The sequence below is a fragment of the Xiphophorus couchianus genome, chromosome 7 (genome assembly GCF_001444195.1).
Source record: "Xiphophorus couchianus chromosome 7, X_couchianus-1.0, whole genome shotgun sequence".
Lineage (NCBI taxonomy): Eukaryota > Metazoa > Chordata > Actinopteri > Cyprinodontiformes > Poeciliidae > Xiphophorus > Xiphophorus couchianus.
The window spans coordinates 620,280-639,038 of NC_040234.1; the positions used below are offsets into that span (position 1 = coordinate 620,280).

At 39.9% G+C, this 18,759-nt stretch overlaps 1 protein-coding gene across 4 annotated transcripts in view; it reads left to right on the forward strand.

The window, feature by feature from the left end:
- wdr4 (WD repeat domain 4) overlaps nt 1–18,759 on the forward strand; it is a 41,832-nt gene that overhangs the window by 2,168 nt on the left and 20,905 nt on the right. For all 4 annotated transcript variants that reach the window (XM_028023218.1, XM_028023220.1, XM_028023221.1 and 1 more), the window contains exons 2-7: nt 5,647–5,715; nt 5,798–5,938; nt 9,240–9,396; nt 10,196–10,308; nt 15,720–15,780; nt 16,062–16,166. In XM_028023218.1, the coding sequence (XP_027879019.1) occupies nt 5,647–5,715; nt 5,798–5,938; nt 9,240–9,396; nt 10,196–10,308; nt 15,720–15,780; nt 16,062–16,166 (646 nt within the window). The remainder of the gene's footprint in view (nt 1–5,646; nt 5,716–5,797; nt 5,939–9,239; nt 9,397–10,195; nt 10,309–15,719; nt 15,781–16,061; nt 16,167–18,759) is intronic.

The following is an 18,759-nucleotide window of genomic DNA, read 5'->3' on the forward strand; positions in this document are numbered from 1 at the left end:
TTGTACCTTTGTTAATTCTAAATTTTGTGAAGTACTATGTGGAAGACACACTGAAATGTTTGTTTTTTTGTAAAATGTTTTAATTGCATTAATAAATTTCTTTCCAAGCCCAAACAAATCTAAAACTTTGAACATAAATTCATGTTCTATTATATCAAAGACTTTATAAAAGTCTAAAAATATAAAACTTTGTTGTTTTTTTAAATAGTGTTATAGGTCTTAAATTACCATGAAGACTTGGATATTTTCCGGGTTTAGAAATGAGTGTGACAATACCTTGTTTCATAGATTGGGCATAATTTGTGTTAGACAGTGATTTCCAATATTTCTGTGAACATTCCAAACACAAGGTTATATAAACCCAAAATTGTTTATAAAAGTCACTTGTCAAGCCATCGCATCCTGCTTTGGATATAGCACCTAATGCTTTATCCAATTCTTCTGGTAATGTCTACCTCACATATCTGCTTATAATTGTCATGTAGTGGTTTGCAGGCAGGGAAGAAACACCAGCATGAGCAGGTAAAGGCGTTTTAATACGCCAAAACAGGTAGTAAGCAGCTGTGCATCAAAACGTGCTTGGCGTCACCGAGGTTCACAAAGCACCAACAAAGAATCCACCCTGATAAGGGACACACAGATAACTTAAATACAGGCGGGAGATAATCAACAAACTGAAAACAGCTGGTGGTGATCAAGGAAAATCACACAGAAACAAAGGGTAAAGAAGAAAAAACTAGCTGTCAAGGAGCAGATCACTACAATAATTGTCATCAATTTCAGGAATCAAATGTTGAATAGAATGTTGGTCCACCCTTTGCAGCTAGAACAGCTTTAGCTCTTCTGAAAACACTGTCCACAAGGTTTAAGAGTGCGTTTATCGGGATTTTTGACCATTCTTCCAGCAACACATTTGTGAGGTCACATACTGATGTTGGACAAGAAGGTCTGGCTCCTAGTCTCTGCTCTAATTCATCCCGAAAGTGTTCTATCGGGTTGAGGTCAGGACTCTGTCCTGGCCAGTCAAGTTCATCCACACCAGACTCTGCCATCCATGTCTTTATGAACCTTGTTTTGTTTACTGGTGCAAAGTCATGTCAGAAGAGGAAGGGGCCAGCTCCAAACTGTTGCCACAAAGTTGGGAGCATAGAATTGTCCAAAATGTCTTGGCATGCTGAAGCATTCAGAGTTCCTTTCATTGGCACTAAGGGGCCAGGCCCAGCTCCTGACAAACAACCCTCCACCAAACTTTACATTTGGCACAAGTGTAAAGACAATACTTTACTAAATACTTGTAAAGACAAGTATCATTCTCCTGGCAACCACCAAACCCAGACTTGTATAGGGAATGAGCACACATGTTCAGTCTGACAACAGGATTTCATGTCTTTTGTTCTCAAAACTTTTAATACTTTTGCTTACATTTTCATTTTGAAAGCAGGACTTTATGCCTTTCTTCTCAAAACTTGTAACGCTTTTATTCAAAACTTCTCCTAGCGCACACACTTAATTTCTGCTCAGACTCTGCTCGTTTACGAAACATGGAACTACCTTTTTGGCACAGTCATCTAGCAACCTCTTAGCTATTATAATGAAAGTGTTGTGCTTGGGTGCGTTTGTGTTGCTACTATCGATTGTAGCAGAAGCCTCAGCACTGCTGGATATTTTTGTTCATATCAACTGACTATTGACGTGAGATCTCGGGGGATAACGCTTCACAAGTAAGATGGATATATTGCCGTTTATATTTTGTGAATAGAATTACAGTATATTATACTGTAATTATGTCCACGGGCAAGATGCCAGTTAATATTAGCTATAGTGGTGGGTGTGATACCAGGGTTCAGCCCTCGCTATGAAGGTTAACTGAGATTTTGTAAATCTTAAAAAGTTTTAATTAATCCTTAACATTGATTTAGAGTATGAGACACAAGGTGGCAAAGACTGTTATTTATATGTAATTCTTTCACTCTGTCAAAGTAAGATAACTTGTTTTTGTTTTGAATGTTTCATAAGGACACGATGTGAGGAAGGAAGAAGTGGGAAATGTTTTTAAGGAGAGACAGATTCACTGAACAGGATGAATCTCAGCTGCTGAATCTCTCTTAAGAGACCCATTGGCAAGCCCTGGATTTTCAAACTCCAGCAGTGTTTATAGAGTTCTAGTTCTATCAATTTTTATTAATCTCCGCATTTTCTTTGATGAGTGCAGGAACATCTTTTTCCAGGCCGGAGAGTTTAGTTTCACAGTCTTTTATATCAGCTGCGTTCAATTCGGCTAACTTAGGGATGTTGGCCACCATTATCATGTTGTCACATTGCTGCACACTGACGTCATCCATCTTGTTTGTCAGCTTGTTAATGGGTTCCACGGTTGAGTTGTTGTTTTCCTAATTGCGGAACAAAATTACCCTGCTGGGTGGTGTCGATGTTTTGATGGGCATTGGAGGAGATTTTTCTTTTGGTTAACGACGGCAATGAAGTCTCCATTGCATATCCCTGGTCGACAGTTGCAGAGCACACCTTAGAGCCGTTAGCTTGGCTACAGTATCAGTTTGGCCACATTATCAGCTTTTTCCACTTTCATATTTTGCGTCGTTCAAAAGTTGAAAAATAGAGTTAATATAAGGATTTCCGTTTTAATGATTTATAGGAAATATTAGTAATCTTTTTGGTGCTCAAAAACAGAGGTCTAAACTGTTATATCGGAATTAGTGCATAACTTCTTAAAGGAAGCCATCTGCCCAGAACTCCATCTTTACCAGACTCTTATTCACAAGTCAAGTCGGTGGAATGTGATGAGGTGTGTGTGTTATCTCAGGCTTGTAGCTAGTTGCTTCAGACCTACTGATAGTAGAACTCCTTGAAGAACTACAGTGATCTGTTCTTAGCTCCAAGAAGATTGTATTAAAAACAAAAATTTGATTTGATTTATATATTTCAGAAAGGGTTTTAAAAACAAGAAAAAAAAACAATCAGTAGGACAGAGAAAACGTGCATACATAACCAAGAAGAAAATATTTTGTTTACCACTACTTTTTGTTTGAAAAGATAGATAGATAGATAGCATTTATTGTCATTGAACAGAATTCAACGAAATTTCCATTGCAGAAAAGGGATAGGAATAAGTGAACACTTATTTAATCCTACTCCTTATCTCAATTTAATGGAATATATTACTTACTTATGCAATAATTATCAAAGCTTTTTAATTAAAACTATGTTATAATATTCATGTGCCTGTTGAATATACTGGGCTAAAGAGCCAACAAATAAATTATATGACATAGACAAAGTGGTTGCAAACTAACTCATAACAAGACAATAATACTAGTATGATAACAATTGTAAATAACAACCGGACATGCAGCATCAGAATAATTACCAACTGCTTGCCAGTGTACACCTATAAATTATTCTTAATCTGTGTTATACAACAATAAGTAAAATGTAAAAAAACAGAGAGAGAAAATAAACAAATGATAATAATAATAGTAAGCTAATAATAATAAGCTACAAATAGTGGTAACGGTAACACAGAAGAAACGAAGGAAAAACTCATATTTGTGTCAATTCCCTTCTTACCTGTACAATGTGATTATCATAGCTTTGCATTTATTTTTAAACTGGTTGATGTATGGACATTGTTTTAGTTCCATATTCAGTTTGCTCCATTGTTTGACCCCAGTTACAATGATACAAAATCTTTTCATAGTTGTTCAGATGCTACATATTTTGAAATTTAGTGCTCCCCTTAAGTTGTACCCACCTTTCCTTTCAAAAAACATTTCCTGAAGATGTTTAGGTAACTGATCATAACAGATTTTATACATATAGTACAAAATCTGAACTATAGACAGTACTAACACTACGGAAGAGGATTAGGGCCACTGAAAAAAAAAAGAATTCTGATTAAAGTCAGAATTCTGAGTTTAATGTCAGAATTCTGACTTTCTGAGTTTAATCTCAGGATTCTGACTTTAGTCTCAGAATTTTGACTTTAAACTCAGAATTCTGACCTTAAACTCAGATTTCTGACATTAAACTCAGAATTTTTTTTTTTTTTTTTTTCGGTGGCCCTAATTCTCTTCCATATAATACCAATGTCCTGAACTGCAAGACATTGATATTTCACAATTTCCTGCAATTTTCATAAAATAGACTTAACAAATAAAGGATTTGTGTGTGTAAGAAAACTAGCATTGTGTATTACTCTGATGGCTCTTTTTTGCAATACTGTACTGTTAGTAGTTGTAATGTTGATTTATATATATTGCCCTACACTTCTGCACAAAAATTTAGATATGGCTGAATCATTGAACAATGCAAGATGTGTAGTGACTTACTATTCAGATAATATCTTGCTTTGGCCGTATTTGAAATACTTCTTGATACTTTATTACAGATTTATTTAATGTTGGGTATCCAGCTAATTTTATCATCTATAATTTTCACTTGAAATTTTGTTTTAAACACTGTTTCTATGTTAAATTATGAAAATAAATTACATATATGTTACAAGATTTTCCTCACATAAACCAACTGGATTATTGATAGCATCAGAATCAATGGGCAGTGAATGACAAATATAAATTTGAAATAGGTGATCTCAAATAAGCCAATTCTAACAATTCCCAGAGTTGTTAGAACTCTGGGAATTCTGATAAGAATTCCCAGAATTCTTGTTCTGGGAATTCTGGTTTTCGCCAAACTGTGGAGATACTGATTACGCTTTTTTCCCCCAAGAACTTTATGTTTTGTTAGAATCGCAAATTTAGACACAAACTGACATCAGCATGAACTACAAAATATTCTTCATAGAAAATGTGGCAAGTGAAACAGTAACTTAAAGCACGTTGTGATTCTTGTCTTTCAGAATGAGTCAAGATTAAACTTTGTTCCGCTTTCTAAAGTACTGAAATATGAATCTACTAAGAAAACAGAAGTTTGGCAGGGATCTGGAGGACCTTGTCTTACATTTCCTTAACAGGAGCGTTAGGTTATATGAACACCAAGTTGGTGGCGTGCAGCTATGAACTTCTTGATCCAGAAGTTTTGAAGCTTGTCTGGCCCTGGTACTTTCCAGTTCTGAATGCCGCTGATGATAGCTCCAACGTCTTCTGCTGAAATATTAATCACTGTTTTGTAGACTTGCTGCGACCGGGATGGTAGGAAATTTATTTTCTGGTAAGCGTAAGTTACAGCAGCTCACAGTGTTCAGTCTATATCATTCATGAGTCTCCGCTCCACCACACATTTCGCCGCAGTATTGATATACCCAGATTATATCTTTGTATTCTCCAGTTTATGTTTGGGATCTGCCAGGTGAGTTGGAAGGGTTTGACTGTTGTGCTTTTGTTGACCTTCACATCAAACCTCAGCAAGCACATAGTGATAGTGGTGAGAAATAGCTTCCTTTTAACAGGGAGGTTTGATTTAATTTATCACACCAACAATCTACGTAAGTCTAAAATATTTATTTATTTCTGCCTGAAGTTTTCCAATGTGGATAGAAGAAATCATGGAGTTGGTGCTAAACTGTACTGTTTTCTCCTGCCAATTCTTTTAAGTGATCATCATTTCATGTGTCACTATCACAGCAATGATTCAAATGTAATACATTAACATTTCTGTGCTATTTTGCAGAGAACCGTTTGTGTTTGACTGCAGCCGTGCTGAAAAGAGGCTAAAAATAGCAAAGGATGTAAATAGCAGGTAAAGAGAGTGCATTGGATAACCATTTGTACTAATATCAAAGGTGGTGCTAATTTTATAGCCTTGTCTTTTCTGTCTTTAGTGATGCATCAGAGGACACCGGAAGTGACACGGTCCTTGCTTTTGCAGTGTCTTCATCTGGCAAATTGATGGCGATAACTGATGACACCAAACGACTGATCCTGTTTCAGTGTGAACCTTCATGGCACTGCATTAGCATCAGGTAAACATTAGATGTTTCTGTGTTAGTTAGGTCTGTGGACAGTCATGATCTACTCCTCTGTAAGCAGCATTCACTGCAGCTGCTTATGTTATTCTTCTGTCCAGCTGTATACCAGCCATAGTGAATGGCTGCATACCAGCTTTTCCATCTTTGAGCATCAGAAGAGTGACTTCTGTAAAAAGGAGATTTCAAAATTTGCTCATTCAACTGCTACTCAACTTTGAATTTAATCATAGCCCTCCCTCCATGTTTTCAACTGACTTTTCTGAAACTGCTCAGTGAGAATAAGCATAAGTATTCAGTCCATGCACAAAGTATTCACAGCACTTCACTGTTTCCACATTTTGCTATATATAGCCCTCTTCCAAATTGTATTGAATTAATCTCTTTCCTCACAATTCTACATACAAACACCTCAATTTGACAATGTGGCAAACATTTTTATACTTTTGCAAATTTATTAAAAAAAAACAACAAACAAATCACTTTTACATACGTTTTCACAGCCTTTGCTTGATACTTTGTTGATTCACCTTTGGCAGCAATTACAGCCTCAAGTGTTTTTGAATATGATGCCACAAGCTTAGCATACCTATCTTTAGGCAGTTTGGCCCATTCTTCTTTGCTTTACTTCTCAAGCTCCATCAGGTAGGATGAGAGACGTGTAAACGTCAAGTGAATTATTGATATTGACATGACATTGACAAGTTATCAATATTTTGTCCTTAGCTATAATTTTACTTTGTAAAATTACTAATGACAATGACAAACATTTTGTAAAAAAAAAAAATTGTCTGGATCAATACCCTGTTCTATATGTAATGTGTTGCACTCAGTTCCAGTTGTTCATTGTCCTGAATACATTGTGTTATGTATTTGTTGTTGCTTAGCTGAGCCCCATCACTGAACATTATACTGTGATAACCAGTTCCAAGTCCGGTCCTGCTATTTCACTGTATGAGGGTAGTCATTCCAACTTTTCCAATTTTTTGATGCATTTCACCATTAATACTTTGGCCTCTTCTGGTCATCAATTAAGCTTAATAAATATTCTATAGTTTCTAGTCTATGTGCTTTGGATTTTCTTCATTCTTCTCAGATAACGTGCTTTCTTTGCAATGTCAGCATTGGTCTTTGTCAGATGTTCATTCATATAGACATCCGTACTTTGGGGCATCTCATCCTGTTTTAGGAAAGGAATCTTGTGTTGGTGAATGTCAATATGTTAACTGGCTTATCCTTTCTGTTACTTCTGGGTATCAGATGGCAGGCTTTCACATGATTATAATCCAGCTCAATGCCTTTTGTCTTAATAAATACTGCCACCTGTTGTTCCCCTTCGTTGCATGCATTCAGTGCTTTTGGATACGACCTGGGATTAATGGAAAGTCCAGTGGTGACAATGTCATTTGTTCTTATATACTGTTCAAGGTCCGCTACCGGACTTTCAAGGTAGCTAAACTGCTTGTCCTTCTCTGCTCTGCATTCTGCAAACGAAGCATCTTCACCTCATCAGTCAGTGCCTAGATATGTTTCTGCTGTACTTTCACATCTGAGACTTCTTCCAATAGGAAGTCAAGGGACTTTTTTTATTTGATTGGCCAAAATCAGTGTCAAGTTTTTTTTTTGTTGTTGTTTTTTTCTTCTGAAAATCATCCTGACGTTGTTATCCACTGTGTATTGACGAGGCTTATTCAGCAGGCTGTTCACCGAGAACATTTAAATTCCAACTCGGTGTTGTGGTGACCTCCTGGTTTGGCAAGTTGGCTCCTTTTTACAGGCCCCAGCATTTGTTTAACAAATAAAAGTACTGTATAAACGTTTTTTTGTTTGTTTTTGTTTTTACAAATAACTACTATACTGTAAAATAATAATTTTAAGCATCAATACGAACTGAAGGCTTCAAATTGCAGAGATCTGCACCGCCCCACCGTGACCCGAGTCATTGGATTAGAACGGGAGAAAATGAAAAATGATTATGAAAAAAAATACAAAGTACAGTAGGACAAATAGTGACTCGCGTGTATTTCACTGCTCTTCTGACTGAACCGCTGCATCCTGATTGCAGTGTTTTTTGTCTTCTAAAGCCCGCGGTGCAGGTGTGTTTTTTCGAGAGAAGAACATAGTTATAGGTAGTTGTTGTCACTCTTTTTTCTTCTGGCAAAAAGATTCTTGAAATTGGCAAGCTGTTTTACGTACATGTACATATTAATCCGCAACGTTATTGACACACAGGTAGAGAAGAAGCGGAGAGACTGTTTAGCCAATCAGAATGCAGAACACAATGCATGATTCAAATCCGTGAAGCAGCAAGACTGTGAAAGGTGTACCACGATATAGCGAGGGTTCACTGTACATGCAAAAGCTTGGTCTCTTTATGAAGATGACGAGATAAACTTTCTATTTTAGCAGTCAAAAATACTTTAATTGTAAGTAGTTTGTAGCTATTACGTTTGTAACGCAAAAGAAATTGAAAATTTTGCTTCAACCAGATTTTTCATTTTTATTTCTTGTAAATGCACATTGAGTGTTGAATGTATGGACCGGAAAATACAATAAATCTGTAGAATAAAGTATTCTGCTCGTGGATTTCAAGATTCATCAAAATAGCCCAAAAAAGAAATGTCATTTTGGACATGTTTATTTTAGAGGATGTACATGTGTTGTACATCCTCCAAATTTAGTCTCCAAATGGCACACTTGGACAACACATGATGTTCACACTTCAAATGACTGTAACTCCTCAGTGCTTCAACATACAGTCATCAATGAGGCTCTAATGAAAGAGGCTCTAATGAATCTTTCAACATTACTGATAGTGGAAATTACTTATAATTATATAAATAAAATAGCATATCGGGGGGGGCAGAAGGGGTTAGCATACAGTCAGACCTCCTCCCTCTTCTTGCAATACGCTGTCCATCCCTGCCCCCATCCGTCCCCCCCGCCCTCTAACGGTACGCTAGCCCCGGCCCCCCTTCGACCCACCTCCCCCCTCTAGCGGTACGCTAACCCTCCTAAAGAAGGCTGGTTCTGTTCTGGGGACGACTGTGGAACCTCTGGAGGTGATGTTGCAAAGACAAATTCTTCATAAAATTAAGAAAATTATGAACAACCCTGACCATCCTCTTCATGAGAATGTCTTGGGAAAACAGAGTGTCTTTAGTCAAAGGCTTCCTCAGATTTGCTGTAAAACAGACCGCTACAGGAGATCTGGAATTAATATGTTAAAACAAGATGTAATTTCCCTTTGGGATCAATAAAGTATTTTAAAATTTGAATGTGTTTGAATCACCCACAGGTGGGTGATTAGGAGGTGCACATCACTAGTGTTCAGCCCGGCTGAAGATGAACTGCTGGTGGCTGACAAGTCTGGAGATGTTTACTCCTTTTCTGTGGTTGAACCAGAGAAGGACGGTGAGCTGAAGATGGGTCACCTTTCGATGTTGCTTGCTGTGGTAAGGATCAAGTATTATGGATGATGAGGGATTAAGATAAGTGTTTAACTTTCAACCAATCTCCAAATATGTCCACCTATCTCCCATCTTGTATGAACAGTTGTGTTTAATTAATTGTTTTTTGGTGGTGACAAAACAATTAGGTAGCTTATCATGAAAACATTTTAATGCTGACTTATTTCTACGTCTACAATAATTGTACAATATGGGATTGTTATTTGTTTGTTTTTGTACCACAGCTACTGATTTTATATCTTTAAAAGAAACTGTATAAATTAGTATGAAATCATACAATTACAGATTGATAGAGCAGCATATTTTATTTTTTTTGTATTATTTAATTTTTTTAACAAAGCATAGATTAACTTTTGATTTACTTTGAGCTAAGTATTACAGAACCAATATTGTGAAACAAAGTAGCAAAACTTGGTTCTCTCTATTATTTGTATGAATATTATAAATAGATTAGAATGAAAGTGAATTGAATTATGTAAATTTTGAGTGAAGTTTCATAAACATTGCCATTAAATAGAATTGTTCTTTTTGTGTGTTTCTAAAGTTTAACTTGCATCTGGTCCTCCCCAGAGACATTAAGATGTCTTTAAAAATGTCTCAAGCAAATTGGTATGCTAAATAAAGACAGAATTAAATTTGATGTCAACGTTCTTAAGGTTGAAACTTGCCTCGGCCAGTTGATTTTTATCTGCTCTTGTCAGTTTTACTTTTAGGGTTAGTGGTTAAGTTTGAATGGGTTAAACATAAGGGGTTATGACTAACTGCTCTATTCCCTGTCATTTAGACCATATCTGCAGATGACCAATACATCATTACAGCTGACCGTGATGAGAAGATCAGAGTGAGCCATCGCAGGTCCCCTTATAATATCCAGTCTTACTGCTTAGGGCATCACCAGTGAGTACACCTACATTAAAAAAAAGTATAACTAGCTGTACTCACTAGGATAACTAACAAAACTATTTGACTTTGTAATTTCATATAAGATTTACAGTTGTGTAGGTGGATTTTTTTTTTAAATTTAGAAAGACAGATTTCCATCACATTCATTAATTACAGCTTTACCCATTTCAGGTCGTATATGAGGATAGAAGCAGAGAATCCAAATGATTTTGTCCATACTGCCTTTCTGGTATTTTCTTTTACAGACTATTACTAATTTTAGTTTTGAACGACAACAGAAATAAACAAAATTGAACAGAAATGGGGATTGCACCACCTCGAGCAATAAAAACCACAAGAACATAAAAGGGCAGGAGACATAATTCACAAGTACAAGCAAATGAAGACAGATCTAATTGGTTTTACATACTCAGTCCATTTGGTCCAGATCTTATAAAATTTTCCTTTTTCAACTTGGAGGGAAAAAGAAATCTTTTCCATAACATAATCTGGTAAACAATTTCAAGCCATTCATTGATAGTGGGTGGATCTGGTTTTAGCATTCCTTGTGATGGATTTCTTACTGGCTGCCAGTATACTCAGTGGTTTTTAGTCTTTATTGGTCCATGTGTCCAAATGTAAGTTGCCCAAGTACAATGTTTCACATTTGAATGGAATGCTTACATTAATTATGTTTTCAATGTGTTTGTGGAACTCTTCCCAATATGGTCTTATTACCTGGCAGTCCCAAAAATCATGGAAGGGAGTGGATGGCTCCCTTAGACCCACCAAGTCTCCAGCAGGCGTCCCCGTTTCTTTGATATCGTCTCTGAATGCGTGGAACAAAAGATTGTGCAATGTTTTTCAGCAAAACTCCCGCCATGTGTTTGATCCGGTCAAGGCCCACTGCAGTTGACATATTTCCTCCCAGCCTTCTTGTGAGATTATTACCTTCATTTCCTTTTCCCGTTTTCTCTTTATGTATTCTGTATTCTCATGTTTAGATAGCTGTATGGTATTATATAATTTAGAGAAAATTCTGCTGTCTGATCTGGGCTTAAATAGTGATAGAAATACCCCCATGAAACTTGAATCACTTTTTCTTAACACCTCTTTAAAATGTCTATTAAAATAATGTCTCACTGCAGGTATCTAAAAAAATCATCTTTTTCCAGTCCATGATCCTTCTGTAAGGTTTCAAAACTCTGAAATATCCCTGTGTGGACAAATGAATAATAGGTAGTTAATCCTTTTGAGATCCATATCTTGAATCTATTATCCATCCATCCATCCATTCATCCATCTATCTATCTATCTTCCGCTTATCTGGGGTCGGGTCGCGGGGGTAGCAGCTTCAGAAGGGAGGCCCAGACTTCCCTCTCCCCGGCCACTTCTTCCAGCTCTTCCGGGGGAATCCCGAGGCGTTCCCAGGCCAGCCGAGAGACATAGTCCCTCCAGCGTTTCCTGGGTCTTCCCTGGGGCCTCCTCCCAGTGGGACGTGCCCGGAACACCTCACCAGGGAGGCGTCCAGGAGGCATCCTGACCAGATGCCCGAGCCACCTCAACTGGCTCCTCTCGATGTGAAGGAGCAGCGGCTCTACTCTGAGTCCCTCCCGGATGACTGAGCTTCTCACCCTATCTCTAAGGGCCACCCTACGTAGCCACCCTACAGAGAAAACCCATTTCGGCCGCTTGTATCCGCGATCTTGTTCTTTTGGTCATGACCCAAAGCTCATGACCATAGATGAGGGTGGGAACATAGATCGACCGGTAAATCGAGAGCCTCGCTTTTTGGCTCAGCTCTCTCTTCACCATGACGGACCGGTACAGCGCCCGCTTGACGGCAGATGCTGCGCCAATCCGCCTGTCGATCTCCCGCTCCCTTCTTCCCCCATTCGTGAACAAGATCCCGAGATACTTGAACTCCTCCACTTGGAGCAGGACACCCCCCCGACCCGGAGAAGGCACTCTACCCTTTTCCGGCTCAAGACCATGTCCTCGGATTTGGAGGCACTGATCCCCATCCCGGCCGCTTCACACTCGGCTGCGAACCGCTCCAGCGAGAGCTGCAGATCACGACCCGATGAAGCCAAAAGGACCACATCGTCCGCAAAAAGCAGAGATGAGATCCTAAGGCCACCAAATCGGATCCCCTCAACACCTTGGCTGCGCCTAGAAATTCTGTCCATGAAAGTGATGAACAGAATCGGTGACAAAGGGCAGCCCTGGCAGAGTCCAACTCTCACCGGAAACGAGCCCGACTTACTACCGGCAATGCGGACCAGACTCTGACACCTTTCTTACAGGGACCTGACAGCCCGTATCAAAGGGCCCGGTACCCCATACTCCCGGAGGACCCCCCACAGGGCTCCCCGAGGGACACGGTCGAATGCCTTCTCCAAGTCCACAAAACACATGTAGACTGGTTGGGCGAACTCCCATGCACCCTCCAGAACCCTGCCGAGGGTGTAGAGCTGGTCCAGTGTTCCACGACCAGGACGAAAACCACACTGCTCTTCCTGAATCCGAGGTTCGACTATCCGACGGACCCTCCTCTCCAGGACCCCTGAATAGACTTGCCAGGGAGGCTTAAGAGTGTGACCCCTCTATAATTGGAGCACACCCTCCGGTCCCCCTTTTTGAACAGGGGGACCACCACCCCGGTCTGCCAGTCCAGGGGAACTGCCCCCGATGTAAATGCGATATTGCAGAGTTGCGTCAGCCAACACAACCCTACAACATCCAGAGCCTTAAGGAACTCCGGGCGGATCTCATCCACCCCCGGAGCCTTGCCTCGACAATGGAGGCACGGAACACAGTCCACTCAGACTCCATGTCCCCCACCTCCCCCGGGACGTGTTCAAAGTTTTGCCGGAGATGGGAGTTAAAGCTCCGTCTCACAGGGGATTCCGCCAGACGTTCCCAGCAGACCCTCACAACACGTTTGGGCCTGCCAGGTCTGACCGGCTTCCTCCCCCACCACCGGAGCCAACTCACCACCAGGTAGTGGTCAGTGGACAGCTCCGCACCTCTCTTCACCCGAGTGTCCAAGACATACGGCCGCAGATCCGATGAAACGACGACAAAGTCGATCATCGAACTGCGGCCTAGGGTGTCCTGGTGCCAAGTGCACATATGAACACCCTTATGCCTGAACATGGTGTTCGATATGGACAATCCATGACGAGCACAGAAGTCCAACAACAGAACACCATTCGAGTTCAAATCGGGGGGGCTGTTCCTCCCAACCACGCCCCTCCAGGTCTCACTGTCATTGCCCACGTGAGCGTTGAAGTCCCCCAGTAGAACAAGGGAGTCCCCAGGAGGAGCACTCTCCAGTACCCCCTCTAAGGACTCCAAAAAGGGTGGGTAATCTGAACTGTCGTTCGGCCCGTAAGCACAAACTACAGTCAGGACCCGTCCCCCCACCCGTAGGCGGAGGGAGGCTACCCTCTTGTTCACCGGAGTAAACCCCAACGTACAGGCGCCGAGATGGGGAGCAACAAGTATGCCCACTCCTGCCCGACGCCTCTCACCTTGGGCAACTCCAGAGTGGAAGTATGTCCAGCCCCAGAGCCGTGCGTCGAGGTGAGACCGACTATTTCTAGCCGGAACCTCTCGACCTCACACACTAGCTCCGGCTCCTTCCCCACCAGAGAGGTGACATTCCACGTCCCAAGAGCCAGCTTCTGCAACTGAGGATCGGATCGCCAGGGTCCCCTCCCTCTGCCGCCACCCATCCCACACTGCACCCAACCCCTTTGGCCCCTCTCACAGGTGGTGGGCCCATGGGAGGGGGGACCCATGTTTCCTCTTCGGGCTGAGCCCGGCCGTGCTCCATGGGTTAATGCCCGGCCACCAGACGCTCGCCATCGTGCCCCCCCTCCAGGCCTGGCTCCAGAGTGGGGCCCCGGTGACCCGTGTCCGGGCGAGGGAACGCCAAATCCAATGTTTTTATCCGTCACTGGGGTCTTCGGGCTGCGCTTTGTCTGGTCCCTCACCTAGGACCTGTCTGCCTTGGGTGACCCTACCAGGGGCATGAAGCCCCAGACAGCATAGCTCCTAGGATCATTGGAGCACTCAAACCCCTCCACCACGATATTGGTGGCAGCCCATGGAGAGGGCTGCCACCAATATATTGTCATTATTAATATATTTTCGCCTTAACACTGCGGTGGTTGATTAGCTGATTTAAACACCTGCTCTACTGATGACTTGGTGTGCAGGTTGTCCTCTTTTAGTGCTAATGGAACCAAAACACACCGAACTGCGCAGCACATGTTAAAGTTATCAGAGTATAATAGCAGGCTAGCTATAGTTAGGCTAGCATAACTACCTCACTGCTCACTTTTTCAATATTTTCTCTAAATAAAAATTTTTTCCTCACATGTTAAATGTGAAACACTTCAACCTTGTTATCTATGGCTGTCAAAGGGTTGAATTAACCACTAAACATTGTGTCCTTTTGTCAGATTCTATGGGTGATTGTGGTATTTTCCTGACCACCGATATTTCTGACTTAATGGACAGCAATGGCACGTGTGTGGCGCACAATAAGCCACGTCATGTCCAGCCAAGTAATATACATCCATCCATATATGTAAATGCTGCTGCCTCGCGCTCTGTTCTTCTCTGCACATTCTGCTACTGTCAGGTTACATTGTGTTGCATTCAATGTTGTCGGAAAAAAGAGATTAATGCGCGTAATGTCAGATTTGCTATAACTATTTATTGAATTCATTGTCGCCAGCTGGGGTGGCAACAGGGGTGGCAAGGCTCTCAGTTGGGGTGGCAACTGCCACCCCATGCCACCCCAGTAGATCCGCCCCTGCCCCCACCAAATGAGACTATTCTTTTTCATGCCGTTCATAGCCATGCTGCAACAGCAGAACTATAACGTTAAAGTGAAACCTGGAGATGTAGGTATGATTCATTTAGTGCTATGCAATGGTAAAAATAACTCAAAGCTACTCATTCTTTTTCTCTCTCTCTGTCAGCTTTGCGATACACGCAGACTCGTTGCCATAGCAGCTGACAACAACGCAACTTTATGTATCAGGATTCAGCACCAAAAACACTCAAACATTTTATTTCTGTAATGACTGAAGGTAGCATATGTACTTGACTGTGATGTAAAATGATATTATATGGATGGAAAATACTGGATACTGCTTGAACGTCATTGTTTTAGCTGTGTTGTTAGCATCTATTTTTATAAAAGCCCACAATAATTGCTACTTTGCATCAGATTTACAACAACTTTTGAACTTTAAATAATTCAATGAATGTTATCATCAAATTTGTTTGAGCTTGGACATGAATGGAAGCATTCTAAGTAAATCTGATTAAATTTGACATGTTTGCTCTTTGGTGGTGAGTGAAGGTGCTGTGTTAATAAAATAAAGTTGTAACGTTTTTTCTATCAGGTTTGTCAGCACGCTAGAGATCCCAAAAGGACATCCACACTGGCTGCTGTCCGGATCAGGGGTATGCATGTGTGTGTGTGTTTCCCTTTGTTAGGCTATGCACTTAGGTAAATATCTCTTTTTGCAGCACTGATACTAAATTTGGTTTTATAGACATGCACCACCTTTCAAATGAGAGTTGCAGGAGTTATAAAAATTTAGGGTGTAAAATGCATTCGTCACTTGTTTTGGATGCTTTCGTTTGTTTTTTTAAACCTGTAAAAATCTGAGACCATGGGTTTAATGCTGATTTTTATCATAAAGAGCTGTAATGATGAACCTGTCGAATCTTATATTTGTCAGGATGGAACAGTGAAGCTGTGGGAGTTTGAGTCTGGTCGCAAACTGCAAAGCTGGGACCTTGGACAGCTTGAAGACAAGCTATGCTCTGATACTGCCAAAGGAAATGTAAGATGATCAAATATTGTCTACAAAAAAAAAAAGAAAAATACTTTTGCTCGTTCAATATTTTAAATCAAATACAATAGATTATAGTTTATTAAAAAATTTTAAGATACAAAGAATAGGTAAATTTTTATTTGCTAAATAATAGTTAAATAATTGTCTAATATTTTAAATCTCTACATTCTGTCTTTTAGTTTATTTGGAAATTTCTTTTTGAATCATATATAATTTTCTTTCTGCTTCACAATTGTGTACCACTTTTTGTTGGTCTTTCACATTTAAATTCCACTACTTTTATCTAGGGCTGGGCAATATGAGGAAAATCTAACATCCTGATATACTGTATTTTTGCTATATCATGATACATGATATATTTTGTGATATTTTTAAATAAGCTCCAGTGTTATTTTAAACTATAGACCCCTTGCAGCAAGATGTCACCCACGCAATTTCCCTGCTAGACTTAAATGTAAGCTCTGTATATGAAAGAAAAAGGGATGCAGTACTTGAATTGCCTACACTATGACTAGATAACAAAGTCAGAAAAAAGTTTTAATTAAGAAAAACAAATAATGATTGACAGGGAAGTATGTCAGTTGCTTGCTTGGCTTTGACAAACTTAAAATATAGTTGTGCTGTGGATTAAGGTGTGTTTTGGTACAGCTTAAAAATAAAAAATGCAACCTACAGACAAACTGACGGATCATCTCAGTAAAGCAGGTGTTTAAATTAGCTAATCAACCACCGCTGTATTAGCTTGGCTAATAATAGCAGTGGTAGCTAATCTACCACAGCTACCATTTATTAATAATCGCAAAATACACATCAAGCCTAAAAACATAAAACTGTAACGAACTGAATGTTCTGTTTTACGTTCTGTTCTATCCTGAAACTTAAAGTGTAGTTGTTGTCAATTGCTAGGGCAACGAGTCTGTGTGTAACATAAAGCCGACACAGAGAGCGAGAAAAAAGAATGAGTGGTTTTGAGTTATTTTTCCCATTGCCAATGGAGGAAATCCCATTTTATTAATGGGGAGGACAATAAACAGGGAAAATTTTAAAGAGCAGTGTTGGGTGGAGGGGCGTGTCAGCAAAGTTACAGTGAAATGTAACATAAAATGTGGTTTAAAAAGTGTTTCATGTGTTCAAGCTGCAAGACCAAAAACGACTAGTAGACATTAAGAGTGTGTTTTTCTCAGTATACAAACTGTTGAGACCCATAGAAGTCAAACTAAAATTTAAATGTTTAGATATGAGATTGGCTCAGTGTCACTGATCTAATATCTGCTATACCTTTACAAAAATAAAGGCTCTATGTTGGAGATGGTAAGAAATAAAGACATAATTTTCTGTCTTTCTATGTGCTCTGTCTCTCTGCTCTCAGCTCCCACACTCTGAGCTGTTGGCTGGTTGTAGCGATCAGCCCTTCCTGTTTCAAATGTTCTCATTAACATAAGAGTTAGAGAGCTAAATATGACTGAAATATTTGCTGCCTTTGAGAAAAACAAAGCTAAGTCTATCAAAGAAATGCAGCCAGTTTTGATTTCCAAGGCATAACGAGGCAGTTTATCATAATTCAGCCAAAGTAATTAAACAAACAGCAGTCTGGTGTTTATTGTTAATGTGTTTCACCCTATTGAGCAGTGGAAGTAAATAAAAGGTTTACATGTCTCTTGCTTTAAGTATTTACTTACGGGAAGGTTTTTTGTTTGTGCTGCAGAGACACAGCTAGCTCCTCACTTCAATGGCTCTAACAGAGCCTGTGTCATTCTGCAGTGCTGCTGTTGCTCCTCCTAAATATTGGACTGAACCATTGTTCTAACTGGTGGGGGGGAAACTAAGAATTTATTCTTATGTTTTTCTTAGATAAATGGCAGATATATTTCATTCTTTGTTTCTTTTGCCTTTTCACATTGATACTGTTTAAATACAAAGATTTCTTTTATGATTTGTTGGGGGGGACAATTATAGACTTTTCCAAGATTGGGGGGGTTCGCACCCCCCGTCCCCGTCCCCCCCGTCCCCCCCGTCCCCCCGACCCCTGGCATTTCCACCCATGCCCACTCCATACATTAATGTACATACTGTAGTTTGTATGGCATCAAGGTCCTAATACAATCCTCCCAAAAATGTGAGGACCTTTAGACAGAGTGAAATAACATTGTATTGTTTGTACATTACACGTTATATAACAACATTATATGTGTATTTCATTGACACTTGATATGGTAGATTTCCAGTAAAGGCGTCTAAAAGTGAGCACATTATTCAGCAAACCAAACATTTTGACATTACTGTCGGGGTTGCTATTAACAAGAACCAAAAATACAAGTCATGTTTGTTAATTTCTACTTTGTACAACATAATTCTATCCACTCACTGTTTAGCTGTCTTCTTGGAAAATATTCAATGTAGGAAAGTCAGAAAATGTTTCCAAAACTTGTAACCTTAATTAAGCTTACAAGTTTTACAAGGTTTACAAGGTTTTACAAGGTTACAAATTATCTGATGTTCAATATAAATTGAGTATCAGATGAATCATAATTAAACATTTGAGAAATTAAAAACAGACAGATTAATGCATTTAAACTCTGTG